We start from the raw sequence: 19,638 nt of genomic DNA, 5'->3' as shown, positions 1-19,638 counted from the left end.
GTCTTGAAAGGCTCAGTTCAAAAGTTGCTTCACAGTGCTTGCTTCTCTGTTCATCTTTTCTATCCACGTAGATGAATACACATCATCCCTATTTCCCCTGGGAACTTTATTCTTTTAGAACTTAACTATATTCTGCCTTGTGTTACATTATAGCTACTAGATTGCAAGCCCCTTAAGAAGAGTTTGGTTTAATTTGGATACTTCTTAGCACTTAGCAGAGGGGTCTCCTCATAGCAGGGGCATAAAAAGTGTTTATTGAACGGTTACTTCTCTTTAAGATAGAATAGTTTCAGTATACTTTGTTGGAAGTTGATGTTTGTGATATCTCCTTCTGTCATTCTACATTTTCTTTCATAGGAGTTCGTAGATTTTCAAGGTGCAAGAGCAGCCCCATTTTATTAACAGCTGTAATCTTCCATTTTATCTGAACCTCACAATCAGTCAATTATACTGTCTCTCTTGGCAGCCTCGTGTGCAAGCTGAACACAAGGACCACCATCCTGGCAGCAACAAACCCCAAAGGCCAGTACGACCCCCAGGAGTCTGTGTCTGTGAACATTGCCCTCGGCAGCCCACTCTTAAGTCGATTTGACCTGATCCTGGTTTTGCTTGATACCAAGAATGAAGACTGGGATCGTATCATTTCCTCCTTTATCTTGGAAAATAAAGGTATGTAAAGACAAACAAAGCATTCAAAATAACAAAGAGAGATTAGCTGTAACTAAAAGAAATTCCCTTTCAAAAAAATTAAATAAATACCCAAGATAGGCTATGTAGTACCAGGCAATAGAGAAAAGCTTAGACAGAAAGCAGTGAGAGGAGCCACTTACGGGGCCTCAGAATACAGAGTTGAAGGAAAAGGGCCTTTCTCTACCTGCGACTAATGAGACTAAAGTTGTTATAAATATGTGCCTTATGATGAAAGGGGACAACCTTATGATACAGAATTACTGCTCACCTCTTGCACATAAAACCAGAATGAATTATGAAACAAATCTCTAAATGTAGGCTTCTCTTTAAATCAGATTTACTCAGGCCGGGCGTGGTGGCTCATGCCTGTAATCCCAGCACTTTGAGACAGGTGGATCAGCTGAGGTCAGGAGTTCAAGACCAGCCTAGCCAACATGGTGAAACCCCTTCGCTACTAAAATACAAAAATCAACTGGGCATGGTGGTGCACACCTGTAATCCCAGCTACTGCAGAGGCTGAGGCAGGAGAATTGCTTGATCCCAGGAGGTGGAGGTTGCATTGAACAGAGATCGTGCCACTGTGCTCCAGCCTGGGTGACAGAGCGAGACTCCATTTCAAAAAAAAATAGATATACTTGAATATTATTGATTACTGGGAAGACCAGAATTATTCTGAATAATTTTTAATAAAGGTAGGAAGCTTACCTTTATTAAGCTTAGATCATAAGACTGCTGATTATATGCTATGCAGACGAGTCTAGATTTCAATAACCACAAAACATGAAGGTTATCTTTTAACAAATGAGTACCAGAACTTTATAAAAATCCTTCAAATGAGATGTTTGCCTCTCCTAAGAACTTACTGACCCAACACCTGATACATACAGGTTACCCAAGCAAATCAGAGAAGCTCTGGAGCATGGAAAAGATGAAAACCTATTTCTGCCTCATAAGGAATCTGCAGCCCACACTGTCTGATGTGGGCAATCAAGTTCTTCTCCGGTACTACCAGATGCAAAGGCAGAGTGATTCCCGGAACGCTGCCCGGACCACCATTCGGCTATTGGAAAGCTTGATACGATTAGCAGAAGGTCTATTTCATTCAACGAATGATGCTTGTATTGAATGCTGCGTGTGTGCAAGGCATGGGTCTTGGCACCATGGATTCAAAGTTGAATGAGAATAACTCCCACTCTAAGGTGCTCATAGTCACTTAAAAATAAAGACTCTGAGCCAGGAGATCTCTGCTCCTCTGAGGACAGATGATGAGTATTGACTGGAATATGGTGTCATTAAGAAAGAGGAATCTTTGTGCCATCTTGGGATCTCCTAGAACTTAATATACCATTGACTTAGAAAGCCTTATTTCTGATGTTTTGTTTCTCAGTGGTAGCTCTGTTAGCATTTTGAGTGGGACAGTTTCTTGTTTGGAATTGTTTCCCATATGGCATCACCGGTTCTTGCTCATTAGTTGCCAGTTGCAGTCCACCCCTGTCATTCTAACAACCAACTTGACAATGCCATGCCCGGCCCTATTACATATATACATATAGCTAACATGTATCTTAATTCTTTTCTTCTAACATCGGCTTTTACATTTTAGCTTTTGTTTAAATCTAAAAAAAGAATTCACATGAACTGAATAATAAAATAAAATAATACAAGCTTAATAAAAAATACTGTAAAACAAATGGACTTTCTTTTTTCAAGGATTTATAGCTAATATTAGGACAAGAAATACTCAGAATTTAGAATTGCTTGTTTGGTAGCTTTGAAAAGCTCATAGATCATAAAGAAGAGTGCCAGATAGGAAAAATGAGTTTTAATTTTGTGTAGTTTTATAAAAGACTAGAAAGTGAGGACTAGGCCGGGCGCAGTGGCTCACGCTTGTAATCCCAGCACTTTGGGAGGCCGAGGCGGGCGGATCACGAGGTCAGGAGATTGAGACCACGGTGAAACCCCGTCTCTACTAAAAATACAGAAAATTAGCCGGGCGAGGTGGCGGGCGCCTGTAGTCCCAGCTACTCGGAGAGGCTGAGGCAGGAGAATGGCGTGAACCCGGGAGGCGGAGCTTGCAGTGAGCCGAGACTGCGCCACTGCACTCCAGCCTGGGTGACAGAGCAAGACTCGAACATCTCAAAAAAAAAAAAAAAAAAAAAAAAAGTGAGGACTAAAGTTGCTGAATATTAAATGTATGTTTATATAGCCCGTTTCTTTGCTAGAGCCCAGAGTACTTTTTCATACAAATTTACAAGATTGTGTGGGCTACACAGAAGGATTAGGCTCATTATAGAAACAACCTTAAAGCTAGTTGAATGTTGACTTTTGTGCTTGTTCTAGTAAAATTATTTTGTTATTAATAGCTCATTCATAAAATACAAATGGTGAGGGGGAGAGGTTAGAGAATTACATTACTCACCTCAAATATTCCTAAAAAACAAATGTTTTTGTTTTCTTAGCTCATGCTCGCCTGATGTTTCGTGATACTGTAACTCTGGAAGACGCTATTACGGTAGTGTCAGTCATGGAGTCCTCAATGCAGGTAAGGATATTTTGTGTACCTAATTTTTATCCTAATTACAAACTTTCTTTTTTTTAAAAAAAGGACACTTTATTAACATATCAAAAGTTATTAAAATGCTCATATTCTAGATCTAGTAATTCCTGGAAATATATCCAAAGGTAACCGATTAAATAAAGAGGAAACAGCGTCCTGGAGACATTTGCTGCATGGGTGGTGTTGCTTTTGCCCATTGTTGTAAAGTAGTGGGCTTCGATCATTTTTTTCCTCAACACACCCGAGGGATGTTCATAGCCCACCAGTGACAGTATAGCTTCCTAGAGCAATGATTGCCACCAAGAACTGGGGGAGTGAACTATAGAAAGTTGAAAAAGCCTCCCAAGTGATTTTCATACCCAGCATAGGGGTGTAAAGGGCGGTCTTAGCCCCCGGGCATTGCTGGTCCCTAGAGTGTACTTACCGCTATGCAGGCTGGCCTGGTGACTCTCCTGGTATTTTCTCACCCCTTCAGGGAGGTGCACTGCTAGGAGGTGTGAATGCCCTCCACACTTCCTTTCCTGAAAACCCTGGAGAGCAGTACCAGAGACAATGTGAACTTATTCTGGAAAAGCTAGAGCTGCAGAGCCTCTTGAGTGAAGAGCTTAGAAGACTTGAAAGGTGAGGAATGAAAACCCAGAAAGGCATACAATGGAACATCCTTGTTTGGCATTTAGTGAAACAAAGGAAGTGTGCATTAAGTGGAAAAGTCTATCTATCAGGTGTTGGGTCAGTAAGTTCGTAGGACAGGCAGATACTATCTGTAGGGGACTGTTTCGGTTTTCTACTGCTGTATAATCAACTGCTCCAAAACTCAGTGACTGCGAACACCACCTCCACCAGCATTTTAATGTTCACTTTTCTGGGTATCAGACATTCAGACAGGCTCGGTGGGGATAGCTTGTCTTTGCTACACATTGTGTTGGCTGAGATAACAACTCAGCAATGACAGAAGCAACATTTCAAAACTTACCTTTCTAATGACTCATTAAAATGTGAATAATAGACAAGGAGGACACATGGGAAAAAATGTGTCACATGCCTTAGTGTGAATGTGGACTCTACCAGAAAAATTTTGCCCAAACTTTAATGTTCGCATACTCCCGAAATATGTGGGCTTAGGTTTTGAGTGTGGGCCTGAGAAATAGGAGTGAGGAATGGCAAGTTTATCCATTTTTGGTGTCTTCATGATCAGTGTGAATGGCTTAATAATTGACCTGCAGCTCTTACTGGTGTTGGTCTCAAAGCCGGGGTCTGATGAATGAAGTACATGAGAAAGTGGAACAGCTGCAAAGAATTTGGGGACCACATTGAGACTGTTGACTACGTTAAAAAAAAAAATCTTTGAGAATTCTTCCTTCTCACAGCAGCCTTTTCTTTCTAATTTTTGAAACTTCAGCACAGCCTTCCTGGGGAAGTGTGGGGATGGGCATTATCCTGCTAATAGCCAGGTGCCAGACTGCAGTAAACTTGCACTTTGTGTAAAATTCTCCCCTGTTTCTTCTGGTCTCCTGGCTCATTTTATGATCCAGAGCATGGTGCCAAGATCAAAGTTATTCCTTTGGGTTGTTTATGGTTTGATGTAACTGATTCTTTTCAAGCCACTCCTGGGCTTGGGTTTGGTTTTGGAGAGGCTGCTCATTTTGACTGATCCGAGCTACCAGAAACTGACATATGCTGGATTCAGGAAAGGAGAAAAAGTGAGGCCCAGAATCATTGTTATGTATTAGAAAGATGGCAGTTAGACTTCCCAAATTTAAAATGACCCTCCTGGAGGGAAAGAAAGGAAAAATGAAAGAGTATTTGACAATCTAAAAGATAGGATTCTACCTTAAAATGTTCTTTTCTACTGGTATTTATTTATAACGTAGAGGCACGTTCTGGTGTTGATCCTCCTGAAAGCAACAAAACCAGGTACTATGCAAATGAAAGGGAATTACCTCCAAGACACAATCTAACGCTAATCTTATCAAGTGAGAAAAAACCCAACTGGCATATGGGTTTTTACTGTTTTGAAAAGAGTTCTCTGTTCCTTAAGGAGATAATTATAATGAAACCATTTATAGTTATATCATGCTTTACTTCCAGAAAATGCTTTATACTGGTAACAGGCTGACTCGGCCATTCTATCCGCCTCAAAACAGAGTGCAGGCGGGGCACGGTGGCTCACACTTGTAATCCCACCACTTTGGGAGGCCAAGGTGGGCAGATCACTTGAGGTCAGAAGTTCAAGACCAGCCTGGCCAACATGGCGAAACCCTGTCTCTACTAAAAATACAAAAATTACCTGTGTGTGTTGGCAGGCGCCTGTAATTCCAGCTACTCGGGAGGCTGAGGCAGGAGAATTGTTTGAACCCAAGAGGCAGAGGTTGCAGTGAGCCAAGATTGAATGAAACTCCATCTCAAAAAAAAAAAAAAGAAAGAGAGAGAGACTAAAATAATAGGGCTAACTTAGTCTACCCTAACTTATTCTCATCTTTTAGGAGATTTTTATAGAACTTAACAATTATCAGTATCCCTGACCTTAATTTGATGCTGAAAAGTATGCTAGGTAGTAGTAATTTTGAAAGCTATTTGCGTTTTTGTTTGGTTGTAACTCAAATTAGTAAAAACAAACATGGGTTTGCCCTGGGGGGCAGAGGTTGCAGTGAGCCGAGATCTTGCCACTTGCACTCCAGCCTGGATGACAGAGTAAGACTCTGTCTCAAAAAAAAAAAACAAAAAACAAAACAAAACATGGGTTTGCTTATTGATATTTTCAAACCTACTGTGAATGAATGTAACCCAATATGTTTACAATAATTTTGGGGGCTTTTTTTCTGATTATAAAGGTAACACATGTTTTTATTTTGTATTTTTAAAAGTAGCAGTGATGAATTAATTAGAAAACAAAAAAATCACATGTAATCTTATTTCCCAGAGATATATACCATTAACATTTTAATGTATTTAAATATATTTAAATATAAGGTATTTCCTTATATTTTCTATGATTATACATGAATTTTAGAATAACTTATTCATCTGCTTTCTGGTATAATATCTTTTCAAAGTGAGCACGTAGAAGAGAGATCATATTGTACTTTATAAGAAAAAGGCATTTCTAGGTTGTCGGGAAGGGCTTTCTAAAGGACCTACTTCTAGGGAACTACAATCCGTATTAGGAAGTCATCCTCCCTCATGACCAAAGGGAAATTTGAAAGGAAAATATGAGATCTGGCAAGATGGCCAAATAGGAACAGCTGTGGTCTGCAGCTCCCAGCAAGACCAACGCAGAAGACAGGTGATTTCTGCATTTCCAGCTGAGGTACACAGTTCATCGCATTGGGACTACTGGTTAGGCAGTGGGTGCAGCCCACAGAGGGCGAGCAGAAGCAGGGTGGGGCGTCACCTCACCCTGGACTTGCAAGGAGCCAGGGGACTTCCTTCCCCCAGCCAAGGGAAGCGGTGAGGGACTGTGCTACCCGGCCTGGATACTACGCTTTTCCCATGGTTTTTGCAGTCCACGGATCAGGAGGTTCCCTCATGAGCCTACACCACCAGGGCCGTGGGTTTCAAGCACAAAACTGGGTGGCAATTTGGGCAGACACTGAGCTAGCTTCAGGAGTTTTTTCATACCCCAGTGGCACCTGGAACCCCAGCGAGACAGACGCATTCACTCCCCTGGAAAGGGGGCTGATGGCAGGGAGCTGAGTGGTCTCGCTCAGTGGGTCCCACTGCCATGGAGTCCAGCAAGCCAAGAACCACTGGCTTGAAATTCTCACTGCCAGCACAGCACTCTGAAGTCGACTTGGGATGATTGAGCTTGTAGGGGGAGGAGTGTCCTCCGTTACTGAGGCTTGAGTAGGCAGTTTTCCTCTGACAGTGCTAAGGAGGCCAGGAGGTTTGGACTGGGTGGAATCCACCACAGTGTGGCAAAGTGGCTGTGGCCAGATACCTTCTCTAGATTCCTCTTCACTGGGCAGGGCATCTCTGAAAGAAAGGAGCCCCAGTCAGGGGCTTGCAGATAAAACTCCCTGGGACAGACCGCCTGGGGGAAGGGGAAGCTGTGGGTGTTGCTTCAGCAGACTTAAACTTTCCTTTCTGCCAGCTCTGAAGAGAGCAGCTGATCCTAACTAGGAGGACTCTCCCAGCACACTAAGGGACAGACTGCCTCCTCAGGTTGGTCCCTGACCCCTGTGCCTCCTGACTGAGAGAAACTGCCCAACAGGGTTCAACAGACACCTCATATAGGAGAGCTCTGCTGGCATCAGACTGGTGCCCCTCTGGGACAAAGCTTCCAGAGGAAGGAGCAGGCAGCAGTCTTTGCTGTTCTGCACCCTCCACTGGTGATACCCCAGACAAACAAGGTCTGGAGTGGACCTCTAGCAAACTGCAGCAGACTTGTGGAAGAGGGGCCTATTAGAAGAAAAACTAGCAAACAGAAAGTGAAAACATCAACATCAACAAAAAGGACCCCCACACAAAAACCCCATCCAAAGGTCATCAGTTCAAAGATCAAAGGTAGATAAATGCATGAAGATGAGGAAAAACCAGCGCAAAAATGCTGAAAATTCCAAAAACCAGAATGCCTGTTCTCCAAATGATTGCAACTCCTCTCCAGCAAAGGCACAAAACTGGACAGAGAATGAGATTGACGAATTGACAGAAGTAGGCTTCTGAAGGTGGGTAATAACAAACTCCTCCAAGCTAAAAGAGCATGTTCTAACCCAATGCAAGGATGCTAAGAACCTTGATAAAAGATTACAGGAACTGCTAACTGGAATAACCAGTTTAGAAAGAAGCATAAATGACCTGATGGAGCTGAAAAACACAGCACGAGAACTTCATGAAGCATACACAAGTATCAGTACTCAAATCGATCAAGTGGGAGAAAGGATATCAGAGATTGAAGATCAACTTACTGAAATAAGGCATGAAGACAAGATTAGGAAAAGAAAAAAGAATGAAAAGGAATGAATAAAACCTCCAAGAAATATGGGACTGTGTGAAAAGACCATACCTACAATTGATTGGTATACCTGAAAATGATGGGGAGAATGGAACCAAGTTGGAAAACACACTTGGATATTTTCCAGAAGAACTTCCGCAACTTAGCAAGACAAGCCAATATTCAAATTCAGGAAACACAGAGAAGAGCACTAAGATACTCTTCGAGAAGGGCAACTCCAAGACATATACTCATCTGATTCACCAAGGTTGAAATGAAGGAAAAAATATTAAGGGCAGCCAGAGAGAAAGGTCAGGTTACCTACAAAGGGAAGCCCATCAGACTAACCACAGATCTCTCTGCAGAAACCCTACAAACCAGAAGAGAATGGGGGCCAATATTCAAAATTATTAAGAGAATTTTCGACCCAGAATTTCACATCCAGCCAAACTAAGCTTCATAAGTGAAGGAGAAATAAAATCCTTTACAGACATGCAAATGCTGAAATATTTTGTAACCAGCAGGCCTGCCTTACAAGAGCTCCTGAAGGAAGCACTAAATATGGAAAGGAAAAACCGGTACCAGCCACTGCAAAAACATACCAAATTGTAAAGACCATTGATGCTATGAAGAAACTGCATCAACTAATGTGCAAATTGACCAGATAGCATCATGATAATAGGATCAGCTTCATACATAACAATATTAACCTTAAATGTAAATGGGCTAAATGCTCTAATTAAAAGACACAGACTGGCAAATTGGATAAAGAGTCAAGACCCATCAGTGTGCCGTATTCAGGAGACCCATCTTATGTGCAAAGACACACATAGGCTCAAAATAAAAGGATGGAGAAATATTTACCAAGCAAATGGGAAGCAAAAAAAAGCAGGGGTTGCAATCCTAGTCTCTGATAAAACAGACTTTAAACCAAGAAAGATCAAAAAAGACAAAGAAGGGTACTACATAATGGTAAAGGGATCAATGTAACAAGAAGAGCTAACTATCCTAAATATATATGCACCCAATACAGGAGCACCCAGATTCATAAAATAAGTTCTTAGAGACCTTCAAAGAAACTTAGATTCCCACACAGTAATAGTGGGAGACTTTAACTCCCCACTGTCAGTATTAGATAGATCCATGAGGCAGAAAATTTACAAGGATATTCAGGACTTGAACTCAGCTGTAGATGAAGTGGACCTAATAGATATCTACAGAACTCTCCACCCCAAATGAACAGAATATACATTCTTCTCAGCACCACATAGCACTTATTCTAAAATTGACCACATAATTGGAAGTAAAACACTCCTCAACAAATGCAAAAGAATGGAAATCATCACAGTCTCTCAGACCACAGTGCAATCAAATTAGAACACAGGATTAAGAAACTCACTCAAAACTGCACAACTACATGGAAACTGAACAGCCTGCTCCCAAATGACTACTGGGTAAATAATGAAATTAAGGCAGAAATAAATAAGTTATTTGAAACCAATGAAAATAAAGACAAAACATACCAGAATCTCTGGGACACAGCTAAAGCAATGTTCAGAGGGAAATTTATAGCACTAAATGCCCTCAGGAGAAAGAGGGAAAGAACTAAAATCAACACCCTAACATCACAATTAAAAGAACTAGAGAAGCAAGAGCAAACAAATTCAAAAGCTAGCAGAAGACAAGAAATAACTAAGATCAGAGCAGAGCTGAAGGAGATAGAGACATGAAAAACCCTTCAAAAAATCAGTGAATCCAGGAGCTGGTTTTTTGAAAAGATTAACAAAATAGATAGACCGCTAGCCATACTAATGAAGCAGAAAAGAGAGAAGAATCAAATAGACACAATAAAAAATGATAAAGGGGATATCACAGCTGATCCCACAGAAATACAAACTACCATCAGAGAATACTATAAACAATTCTATGCAGATAAATTAGAAAATCTAGAAGAAATGGATAAATTTCTGGTCACATTCACCCTCCCAAGACTAAACCAGGAAGAAGTTGAATCCCTGAATACACCAATAACAAGTTCTGAAAGTGAGGCAGTAATTAATAGCCTACCAACCAAAAAAAGTCCAGGACCAGACATATTCACAGCCAAATTCTACCAGAGGTACAAAGAGGAGCTGGTATCGTTCCTTCTGAAACTATTACAAACAATAGAAAAAGAGGGACTCCCCACTAAGTCATTTTGTGAGGCCAGCATCATCCTGATTCCAAAAACTGGCAGAGAGACAATAAAAAAAGAAAGTTTTGGGCCAGTATCCCTGATGAACATTGATGTGAAAATCCTCAGTAAAATACTGGCAAACTGAATACAGCAGCACATCAAAAAGCTTATCCACCATGTTCAAGTCAGCTTCATCTCTGGGATGCAAGGCTGGTTCAACATACACAAATCAACAAACGTAATCCATCACATAAACAGAACCAGCGACAAAACCCACATGATTATCTTAATAGATGCAAAAAACGCCTTTGATAAAGTTCAACACCCCTTCGTGCTAAAAACTCTCAATAAACTAAGTGTTGATGGAAAGTATCTCAAAATAATAAGAGCTATTTATGACAAACCCACAGCCAATATCATACTGAATGGGCAAAAGCTGGAAGCATTCCCCTTGAAAACTGGCACAAGACAAGGATGCCCTCTCTCACCACTCCTAGTCAACATAGTATTGGAAGTTCTGGCCAGAGCAATCAGGCAAGAGAAAGAAATAAAGGATATTCATATAGGAAGAGAGGAAGCTAAATTGTCTCTGTTTGCAGATGACATGATTGTATATTTAGAAAACCCCATCGCCTCACCCAAAAACTCCTTAAGCTGATAACTTCAGCAAAGTTTCAGGATACAAGATCAGTGTGCACCAATCACAAGCATTTCTATACACCAATAATAGACAAACACAGAGCCGAATCATCGGTGAACTTCCATTCACAATTGCTACAAAGAAAATAAAATACCTAGGAATACAACTTACATGGGACGTGAAGGACTTCTTCAAGGAGAACTACAAACCACTGCTCAAGGAAATAAGAGAGGACAGAAACAAATGGAAAAACATTCCATTTTCATGGATAGGGTGAATCAATATTGTGAAAATAGCTATACTGCTTAAAGTAATTTGTATAGATTCAGTGCTGTTCCCATCAAGCTACCGTTGACTTTCTTCACAGAACTAGGAATAACTACTTTAAATTTCATATGGAAACAAAATAGAGCCTGTATAGCCATGATAATCCTAAGCAAAAAGAACAAAGCTGGAGGCATCACACTACCTGACTTCAAACTATACTACAGGCCACAGTAACCAAAACAGCATGGTACTGGTACCAAAACAGATACATAGACCAATGAAACAGAACAGAGGCCTCAGAAATAACACCACACATCTACAACCATCTGATCTTCCACAAACCTCACAAAAATAAGCAAGGGGGAAAGGATTCCCTATTTAATAAATGGTGCTGGGAAAACTGGTTAGCCATATGCAGAAAACAGAAACTGGACCCCCTCCTTACAACCTTATACAAAAAATTAACTCAAGTTGGATTAAAGACTTGAATTTTAAACCTAAAACCATAAAAACCCTAGAAGAAAACCTAGGCAATACCATTCAGGACATAGGCATGGGCAAAGACTTCATGACTGAAATACCAAAAGCAATTGCAACAAAAGCTAAAATTGACAAATAGGATCTAATTAAACTAAACTGCTTCAGCTCAGCCAAATAAACTATCATCAGAGTGAACAGGCAACTTACAGAATGTGAGAAAATTTTTACAATCTATCCGTCTGACAAAGGGCTAATATCTAGAATCTACAAGGAACTTAAACAAATTTACAAGAAAAAAAGCCATCAAAAACTGAGTGAAGGATATGAACAGACACTTCCCAAAAGAAGACATTCATGCAGCCAACAAACATGAAAAAAAGCTCATCATCACTGGTCATTAAAGAAATGCAAATCAAAACCACAATGAGCTACCCTCTTACACCAGTTAGAATGGTGATCATTAGAAAGTCAGGAAACAACAGATGGTGGCTAGGCTGTGGAGAAATAGGAATGCTTCTACATTGTTGGTGGGAGTATAAATTAGTTCAGCCATTGTGGAAGACAGTATGGTGATTCCTCAAGGATCTAGAACCAGAAATACCATTTGAACCAGCAGTCTCATTACTGGGTATATACCCAAAGGATTATAAATCATTCTACTGTAAAGACACATGCATACGTATGTTTATTGCAGCTCTATTTACAATAGCAAAGACTTGGAACCAACCCAAGTGCCCATCAATGATAGACTGGATAAAGAAAATGTGGCACATATACACCATGGAATACTATGCAGCCATGAAAAAGGATGAGTTCATATCCTTTGCAGGGACATGGATGAAGCTGGAAACCGTCATTCTCAGCAAACTAACACAGGAACAGAAAACCAAACACCACATGTTCTCACTCGTAAGTGGGAGTTGAACAATGAGAACACATGGACACAGGGAGGAGAATGTCACACACTGGAGCCTTTTGGGGGGTGGGGTGCAAGGGGAGGGAGAGCATTAGGACAAATACCTAATGCATGTGGGGCTTAAAACCTAAATGATGGGTTGATAGGTGCAGCAAACCACCATGGCACATGTATACCTATGTAACAAACCTGCATGTTCTGCAAATGTATCCCAGAACTTAAAGTAAAAAAAAACAAGAAAGTTTTCCTTCTGGCAATATTTCAGTTTCTAATATGCCCAAGATATTTAAAATGATTTAAAATCATTTAAAATGATTATCACTGAACAGATCTTTTATTCATAGAAAGAAAATAGATTTTAATTCTGTATCAAATTGATAAAAGAGTAGCTGCCCAGTACATATGTTTAGACATGCTTGGGCTTTGCAGGAAAGATTGTCACAGTTGCCTGGGGAAGTCTGCCATGAATGGGAGTACGGGAGGCAGCAGTGTGAGCACCAGTACGGAAGTATCACAGACTCTTGACTCCCGAGGAAGGTGACTGCTCAGATGCACTCAGTACCTCAACTGGGTAAAGAGATGTGAGACGTCATAATCCCCACTCTTTCACTTTGGTTCCTTGATCTGCAAACTGACTACTAAGCAAGTTAGCCAGCAACCTATTTGGTCAGCAATCAGCTACTGTGCTGGTAGCAACAGGTCTGTCTTGTATTTGAACATTTAACATGAGAGATAAAGCTGAGGATTTTACACTGATCTTCAAACAATCTTAAATGAATGAATTGGACTTTTGGAGAGATCTAAAAATGTAGACAAACCTCCGATTTCATTTTCTTTATTTTACTACAATTTTAGGTTAAATTAGTGTTTATCTGAGTATGTAAATTGTATATTGATTTAAAAAAGGATTATTTCATTCTGCTGCTCTAGGAGGTTATATTTGATATTAACTTGGAATTATGTGGGACTTAAATCTTTAAGATGGCATCTCAGAGACTAAAGAAATGAATAGTTTAGCACAGATTCTCTTCCCTTCAAGACATGTTTTATTTATTTGTCTCTGCTACAGGTTACAGAATCAGAGTGTGCACCAATCCCAACCACGGGTATTGGAGGTGGAGACTACTCCAGGATCCTTGAGAAATGGTTCAGGGGAAGAATCAAACTTTAGAACTTCATCACAGCAGGAAATCAACTGTAGCACGCATATCTCCTCTCCTGGAGGCAGCCCCGAGGGAAGCCCAGTTCTAGATCCCCCACCACATCTGAAGCCTAATAGATCAACAAGTAGGAAACATTCAGCTCAGCACAAAAATAACAGAGATGACAGTTTAGATTGGTTTGATTTCATGGCAACTCATCAGGGTGAACCTAAAAACACTGTTCTTGTATCTCCTGATCCCAAAACATCTGGAGAAAATATGGCTTCGAAGATCTCTAACAGCGTATCTCAGGGTAAGGAGAAGAGTGAGCCAGGCCAAAGGAGCAAAGTGGACGTTGGGTTGCTTCCATCACCAGGAGAGACAGGTGTTCCATGGAGGCCAGACAATGTGGAGAGTAACAAGAAAAAAAGGCTAGCACTAGATTCTGAAGCAGCAGTCTCTGCCGATAAACCAGACTCAGTACTGACTCATCATGTCCCCATGAACCTGCAGAAGCTGTGCAAGGAGAGGGCCCAGAAGTTGTGCAGAAATAGCACCAGGGTGCCTGCACAGTGCACAGTCCCTTCCCATCCTCAGTCCACTCGTATACATAGCCCAGACAGAATTCTGGACTCACCCAGAAGAAAGAGACCGAAATCCCTTGCGCAAGTGGAAGAGCCTGCAATTGAAAATGTTAAGACTCCAGGTTCCCCTGTGGCCAAACTGGCAAAATTTACTTTCAAACAGAAGTCAAAACTGATCCACTCTGAAGATCACAGCCATGTGTTGCCTGGAGCAACTGAAATAGCAGTTCATAGTCCTAAAATTTCCCAGCATAGAACAAGAAGAGACGCAGCCCTGCCGGGGAAGCGTCCAGAAAAGTTGGCATCTACCCCAGGAAACCGGATCTCCAATCAGCCACAGGGTGAGACAAAAGAGATGTCGCAGCAGCCACCAGAGAAACATGGACCAAGAGAGAAGGTGATGTGTGCCCCTGAGAAGAGGATTATTCAGCCTGAATTAGAGCTTGGGAACGAAACTGGGTGTGCTCATCTTACGTGTGAGGGAGACAAAAAGAAAGAGGTTTCAGGCAGTAATAAAAGTGGCAAGGTTCATGCCTGCACATTAGCCAGATTGGCAAACTTCTGCTTTACTCCCCCATCGGAATCCAAATCAAAATCCCCTCCTCCTGAAAGGAAGAACCGAGGTGAGAGAGGCCCAAGCTCCCCTCCTACAACCACAGCTCCAATGTTTGTCAGTAAAAGGAAATCTTTTCAGCTCCATGGGTCCACCGAGAAACTGATTGTTTCCAAAGAATCTCTCTTCACTTTACCAGAACTAGGTGATGAAGCATTTGATTGTGACTGGGATGAAGAGATGAGAAAAAAGTCATAATTGGGAAAAGGTTTCTGGTCAAATCTCACCTTCTCCAACTCCACAGAGGACCTTCCGGATATCAATATGGTATTTATAAATGTATAGAACGATTGGCCATGTTGAGGATCACTCTGAATACTGGCTCCCCCTTAAGGCTTTCTAATTTCAGGTTAATCTTCATGACTTAAAAAGTTGTATAATCAGTTGAGGTCTGTGTGATACTAGCAGCTGAGCTGAATTAATTATGTTGTGCTTAATTTTACAAATGGAGTACTTGTATTCCTGTTCCTGAAGCTGTTTCTGTTTTTTGTTTTGTTTTGTTTTTAAGGGGGAGAGGTTCTTCCCTAGATTAATTTCTTCTTTCATTCACTCAGGAACAAATGCCAAGAAGGTAGCACTCATGAATCTAACAAGGCAGATGAACTCTTTTTCTACTTTTTTTTTTGTGTGTGTGTGTATGTGTGTTTTCACCTGGAATGGGCTAAGTACAGTGAATATAATCACTTGGATGATTTGCCAAAATCAGACTATTTTTCTAGCGTTATTTTTGTATTGATTTGTGTAGATCAGGTTAAATGTGACTAATGCTTTTCTTTCTTTGAGAGGTATCTTTACAATTCCATGATGTTCTTAAAGATCTGGCAGCTGGTCAAACAGTACCTTTCTGAAGTACTGACCTTCTGAGTTGTCCTTTCTTTCTTGAGCCAACATTTTGTGCTTCAGATTCTTTTTTCTCTTGGGGACCTACCTTCAACCAAGTAAAATACTGTGATTAGAAGAAGAGAGAGTATGGGCCAGGCACAGTGGCTCACTCTTGTAGTCCTAGCTACTCGGAAGGCTGAGGCAGGATGATTGCTTAAGCCCAGGAGTTCAAGGTTACAGTGAGCTGTGGTCACACCACTGTATTCCAGCCTGGGTGACAGAGCGAGATCCTGTCTCTAAAAATAAAATAAATGAAGAAGAGAGAGTATGTGGTAGTCTCAATCAAACATCATGTCTCATCTGCCCAGCTGGTTAATATGGAAATGTGATTCCTACTAAGTTGTGATTCACTTGTCTTTAAAACCAAGGAAATTATGTACTGTTTTTGGTAAGAATAGATAACCTGAAGCTTTGTCTATGTGCTTTTAAAATCACTTATTCCTTTGGATTCTAATAAGGGTTGTTAGGATTCTTTAATTATGGACTTTCTCTTCTGAAGTGTGAATTTGTAAACTGATTGTTTAATTGTCAAAGGGACTTTTGGACATAGAATACTCAAAACTATATGTATTTTGTTTAATTTTCACTTCATTCAATTCATGCATTGAAAACAAATTTAGAAAATCCAATTTTTCTTAAGCATTGAAACATTCTAAAATTTGCTAATAAAATTTTCTGAAAAATTTTAAACTGTGAGTACAAATTTAGTGTGGCTGAGTCTTGAAATGATTGGCCATAATGAGTACCATTCTCTGAAGTTTGAAACACCTTAAGCCGCTGATAAAAGACATGTATAAACAATGATTATAAAATTTATTATTTCTGTACCTGTTTAATAACTTCCCAGTATACTATGATTCTTAATATATTCCTAATCTTTCCATTTTATTGCTTTCCTGGGTTTCAGGGTTCTTACTAGAACTAAAGGAAAAGGAATGGAAATGGGTTTTTGACCAGTTGAACCTTGATCTGGGCGTGGTCTGATTATTTAGATGAAGATGACTCAAACCTAAGCCATAGTGTGGAGCTGACTTTTTTTAATGGTAAATTTTTAAGTCCATTTCTTATGAATTTTTGTCTTTGAAACTTGGTATCGTTTGCAGTAATTATGTATTAGGTTTCGCATGGCTGACAGTACCTAACCTATTGGCATGTCATTAGGGTATTTTGATCTGTTATGTTATTTAAAATATTTGTATTCTTTATTGGGACTTTTGGTTTTAGAGGTTTCATTTTTAGTAATGAGAGATTTAATTTTCATAATTACCTTGTCTCTTTAGGACACTGAGTAATTCATATTTTAAATTACATGTTGAATTGTCTTTCTTCCCTGGTCATTGTGTATGACTGCCGATGCCACCTTCTACCTGGTTATAATTTGTGCCCGCCATGCATCCTATTATTTTGTGCTAATCAATCCATTTTCCATTTTAGTACCTTCTGTCAAAATTTGGCCAAATTACCAGTTCCATATGTTTATTCTTTGGTACTTACCCAGATAGAAATAACTACATACCTAAATATTTTAAACAGATATAATTATTAGAAGAAATAAAATACCCAGTACATATTGAATATCTCTTATCTGAAATGCTTAGGCCTGGAAATGTTTTGGATTTTGGAATATTTGCACTATACCTATACTTACTGGTTGAGCACTCCAAATCTGAAAATCCAAAATCCAGAATGCCCCAGTGAGCATTTCCTTTGAGCATCATGTCAGTACTCACAAAGTTTTGGATTTGGGATTTTTCAATTAGGGATATTCAACCTATATAAACATCCTTCTTATTAAAATGTTAAACTTCTATCACAGACTGTTACGTGTTATAACTGCCTCGTTGTGCTAATATTTAATGTTCAGTCTCACAGCTTGGTCAAAGTCGTTTTATGTTGGCCTGAATGTCCTTTTAGCATTCTGATGCTTCTATAAAAGCATCCATGCTATCTGAAAACAACAGGATGTTCCATACCCATTTTGATTTCTTCATGCTCCATGTCATGGAATCAGCTATCCCCAAGGTACTCTGTTTCCTTTGAAGGTCGGTAGTGTTAGAGACCAAACTCTAGGCCTTGGGGTCTCCTGTGCAGGAGAGTCACTAATGGGCAAAAGTTCTTCCACTGCTGTTGGGTCAAGTTTAGTAGGTTCAGAGCTGGAAAGTGTTTTGATGCCCTGAGGTCATGTTTTATCCTGCTGTGTCCTACTTTTCTTATAGATGCGATTTCATGATGACTAAAACTTTCTCTTGTATGGTCTTTAATGTGTGTATCAAGGAAGCACATGGATTGTCTTGGGGGAATATGAACAGTCTCACAGGTCACATTTCTGTTCAATAAAGAGAGGTGTAAAAAATAACCTCTGGCCGGGTGCAGTGGCTCACACCTGTAATCCCTGCACTTTGGGAGGCTGAGGTGGGTGGATCACTTGAGGTCAGGAGTTCGAGACCAGTCTGGCCAACATGATGAAACCCTGTCTCTACTAAAAATACAAAAATTAGCTGGGTGTGGTGGCAGGTGCCTGTAATCCCAGCTACTCGGGAGGCTGAGGCAGGAGAATAACTTGAACCTGGGAGGTGGAGGTTGCAGTGAGCCGAGATCACACCACTGCACTCCAGCCTGGGTGACAGAGTAAGACCCTGTCTCAAAAACAAACAAACAAAAAACCGTTAATTCTGAATCAAGTTGCCAAAATATTTTTATTTCAGTCCCAGTGTACTTCTTGAAAACATTTTAATAATGTAAAATTATCTAAACACAATAAAAACTATACTTAATTTTATTTGTGAGAGGGCTAAACCAGAATTTAAATTCTATTGTAACTATATGAGATAATGGAATTTTCTGATACTGTAAAAGATTAATCTTCAGTGCATATGTAGTATTCTAAAATGTATAATAGGAATTTTATTGTAATTTTTGGTGTCTTATAGAAATATGAGCAAAACAAACATTTTGATATCTTTAACTCTGTGGCTTAATGCAAATTTTAAACTTTTTTTTGAAGGTATACCAAAACATTAAACATTTATTTTTGGTTGACAAATTTTAATTCTAACAAACCTACACATTCTGTAGGCATGCTTGATTTCTGTTCCTTCTCCATGTGCTAAACCTTCTGCTTAACCAGTGGAATGCTAGAGAAAATCCTAGGTTAACTCAGAGAGCTTGCCTTTAGCCAGTTCACAATATTTAGGAGTTCAGAAACTATCCAACCTTGAATTCTAGGTCACTAGAGACTTCCTGGGACCTGGTGAACCTTTCAGATGCAACTTATCAAACAACCAGTTTCCAAACCTATTAACATCACAATGTAGGAAGCTAAGCCAGTGCATCTTCCTCAGTGTTCAAAATCATCCTCTGAGCTTGCTTTCCTTATTAACATTCAAGAAAGATAAAAGCACCCTGGCTCACTTTAGTACCCACTCCAATTGGGGTGTTCCTATCAGTGTTTTGTCTTGCATGTGACATAGCCCCCCAGGTATAAGGGGAGCCATTACCCACACACATCCTCTTCACTGTCACTCAGAGGACATGCACAGGAAGTGGTGGCAACTGCCACTTATGACACACTCTCAGTAGTTCTTGTGTCTGTTCCACTGCCACACCTCTTCCTTAAAGGCTTGAATATGCATCTAAGGGTAATATTTGTAATAAAAGTGAACTTGACAAATATTAAACTAAATTTAACAAAATTGTGTTTGTGAATAGTCTGGTGCAAGATACAGTTTAAGGGAGGAAATGGGATATACATACTGGGCCAA

General features: G+C 40.1%; 1 protein-coding gene across 1 annotated transcript in view; it reads left to right on the top strand.

The window, feature by feature from the left end:
• MCM9 (minichromosome maintenance 9 homologous recombination repair factor) overlaps positions 1-16,573 on the top strand; it is a 130,123-nt gene extending 113,550 nt beyond the window's left edge. Inside the window, exons 9-13 of the mRNA XM_030809618.1 lie at positions 467-669; positions 1,578-1,781; positions 3,150-3,232; positions 3,723-3,868; positions 13,726-16,573. Coding sequence (XP_030665478.1) covers positions 467-669; positions 1,578-1,781; positions 3,150-3,232; positions 3,723-3,868; positions 13,726-15,193 — 2,104 coding nt within the window. The 3' untranslated portion in view covers positions 15,194-16,573. The remainder of the gene's footprint in view (positions 1-466; positions 670-1,577; positions 1,782-3,149; positions 3,233-3,722; positions 3,869-13,725) is intronic.
• The last annotated feature ends 3,065 nt before the right edge of the window (positions 16,574-19,638 follow it).

This window comes from Nomascus leucogenys, chromosome 3 (assembly GCF_006542625.1).
Source record: "Nomascus leucogenys isolate Asia chromosome 3, Asia_NLE_v1, whole genome shotgun sequence".
NCBI lineage: Eukaryota > Metazoa > Chordata > Mammalia > Primates > Hylobatidae > Nomascus > Nomascus leucogenys.
This window is presented reverse-complemented; position numbering and strand designations above follow the sequence as displayed.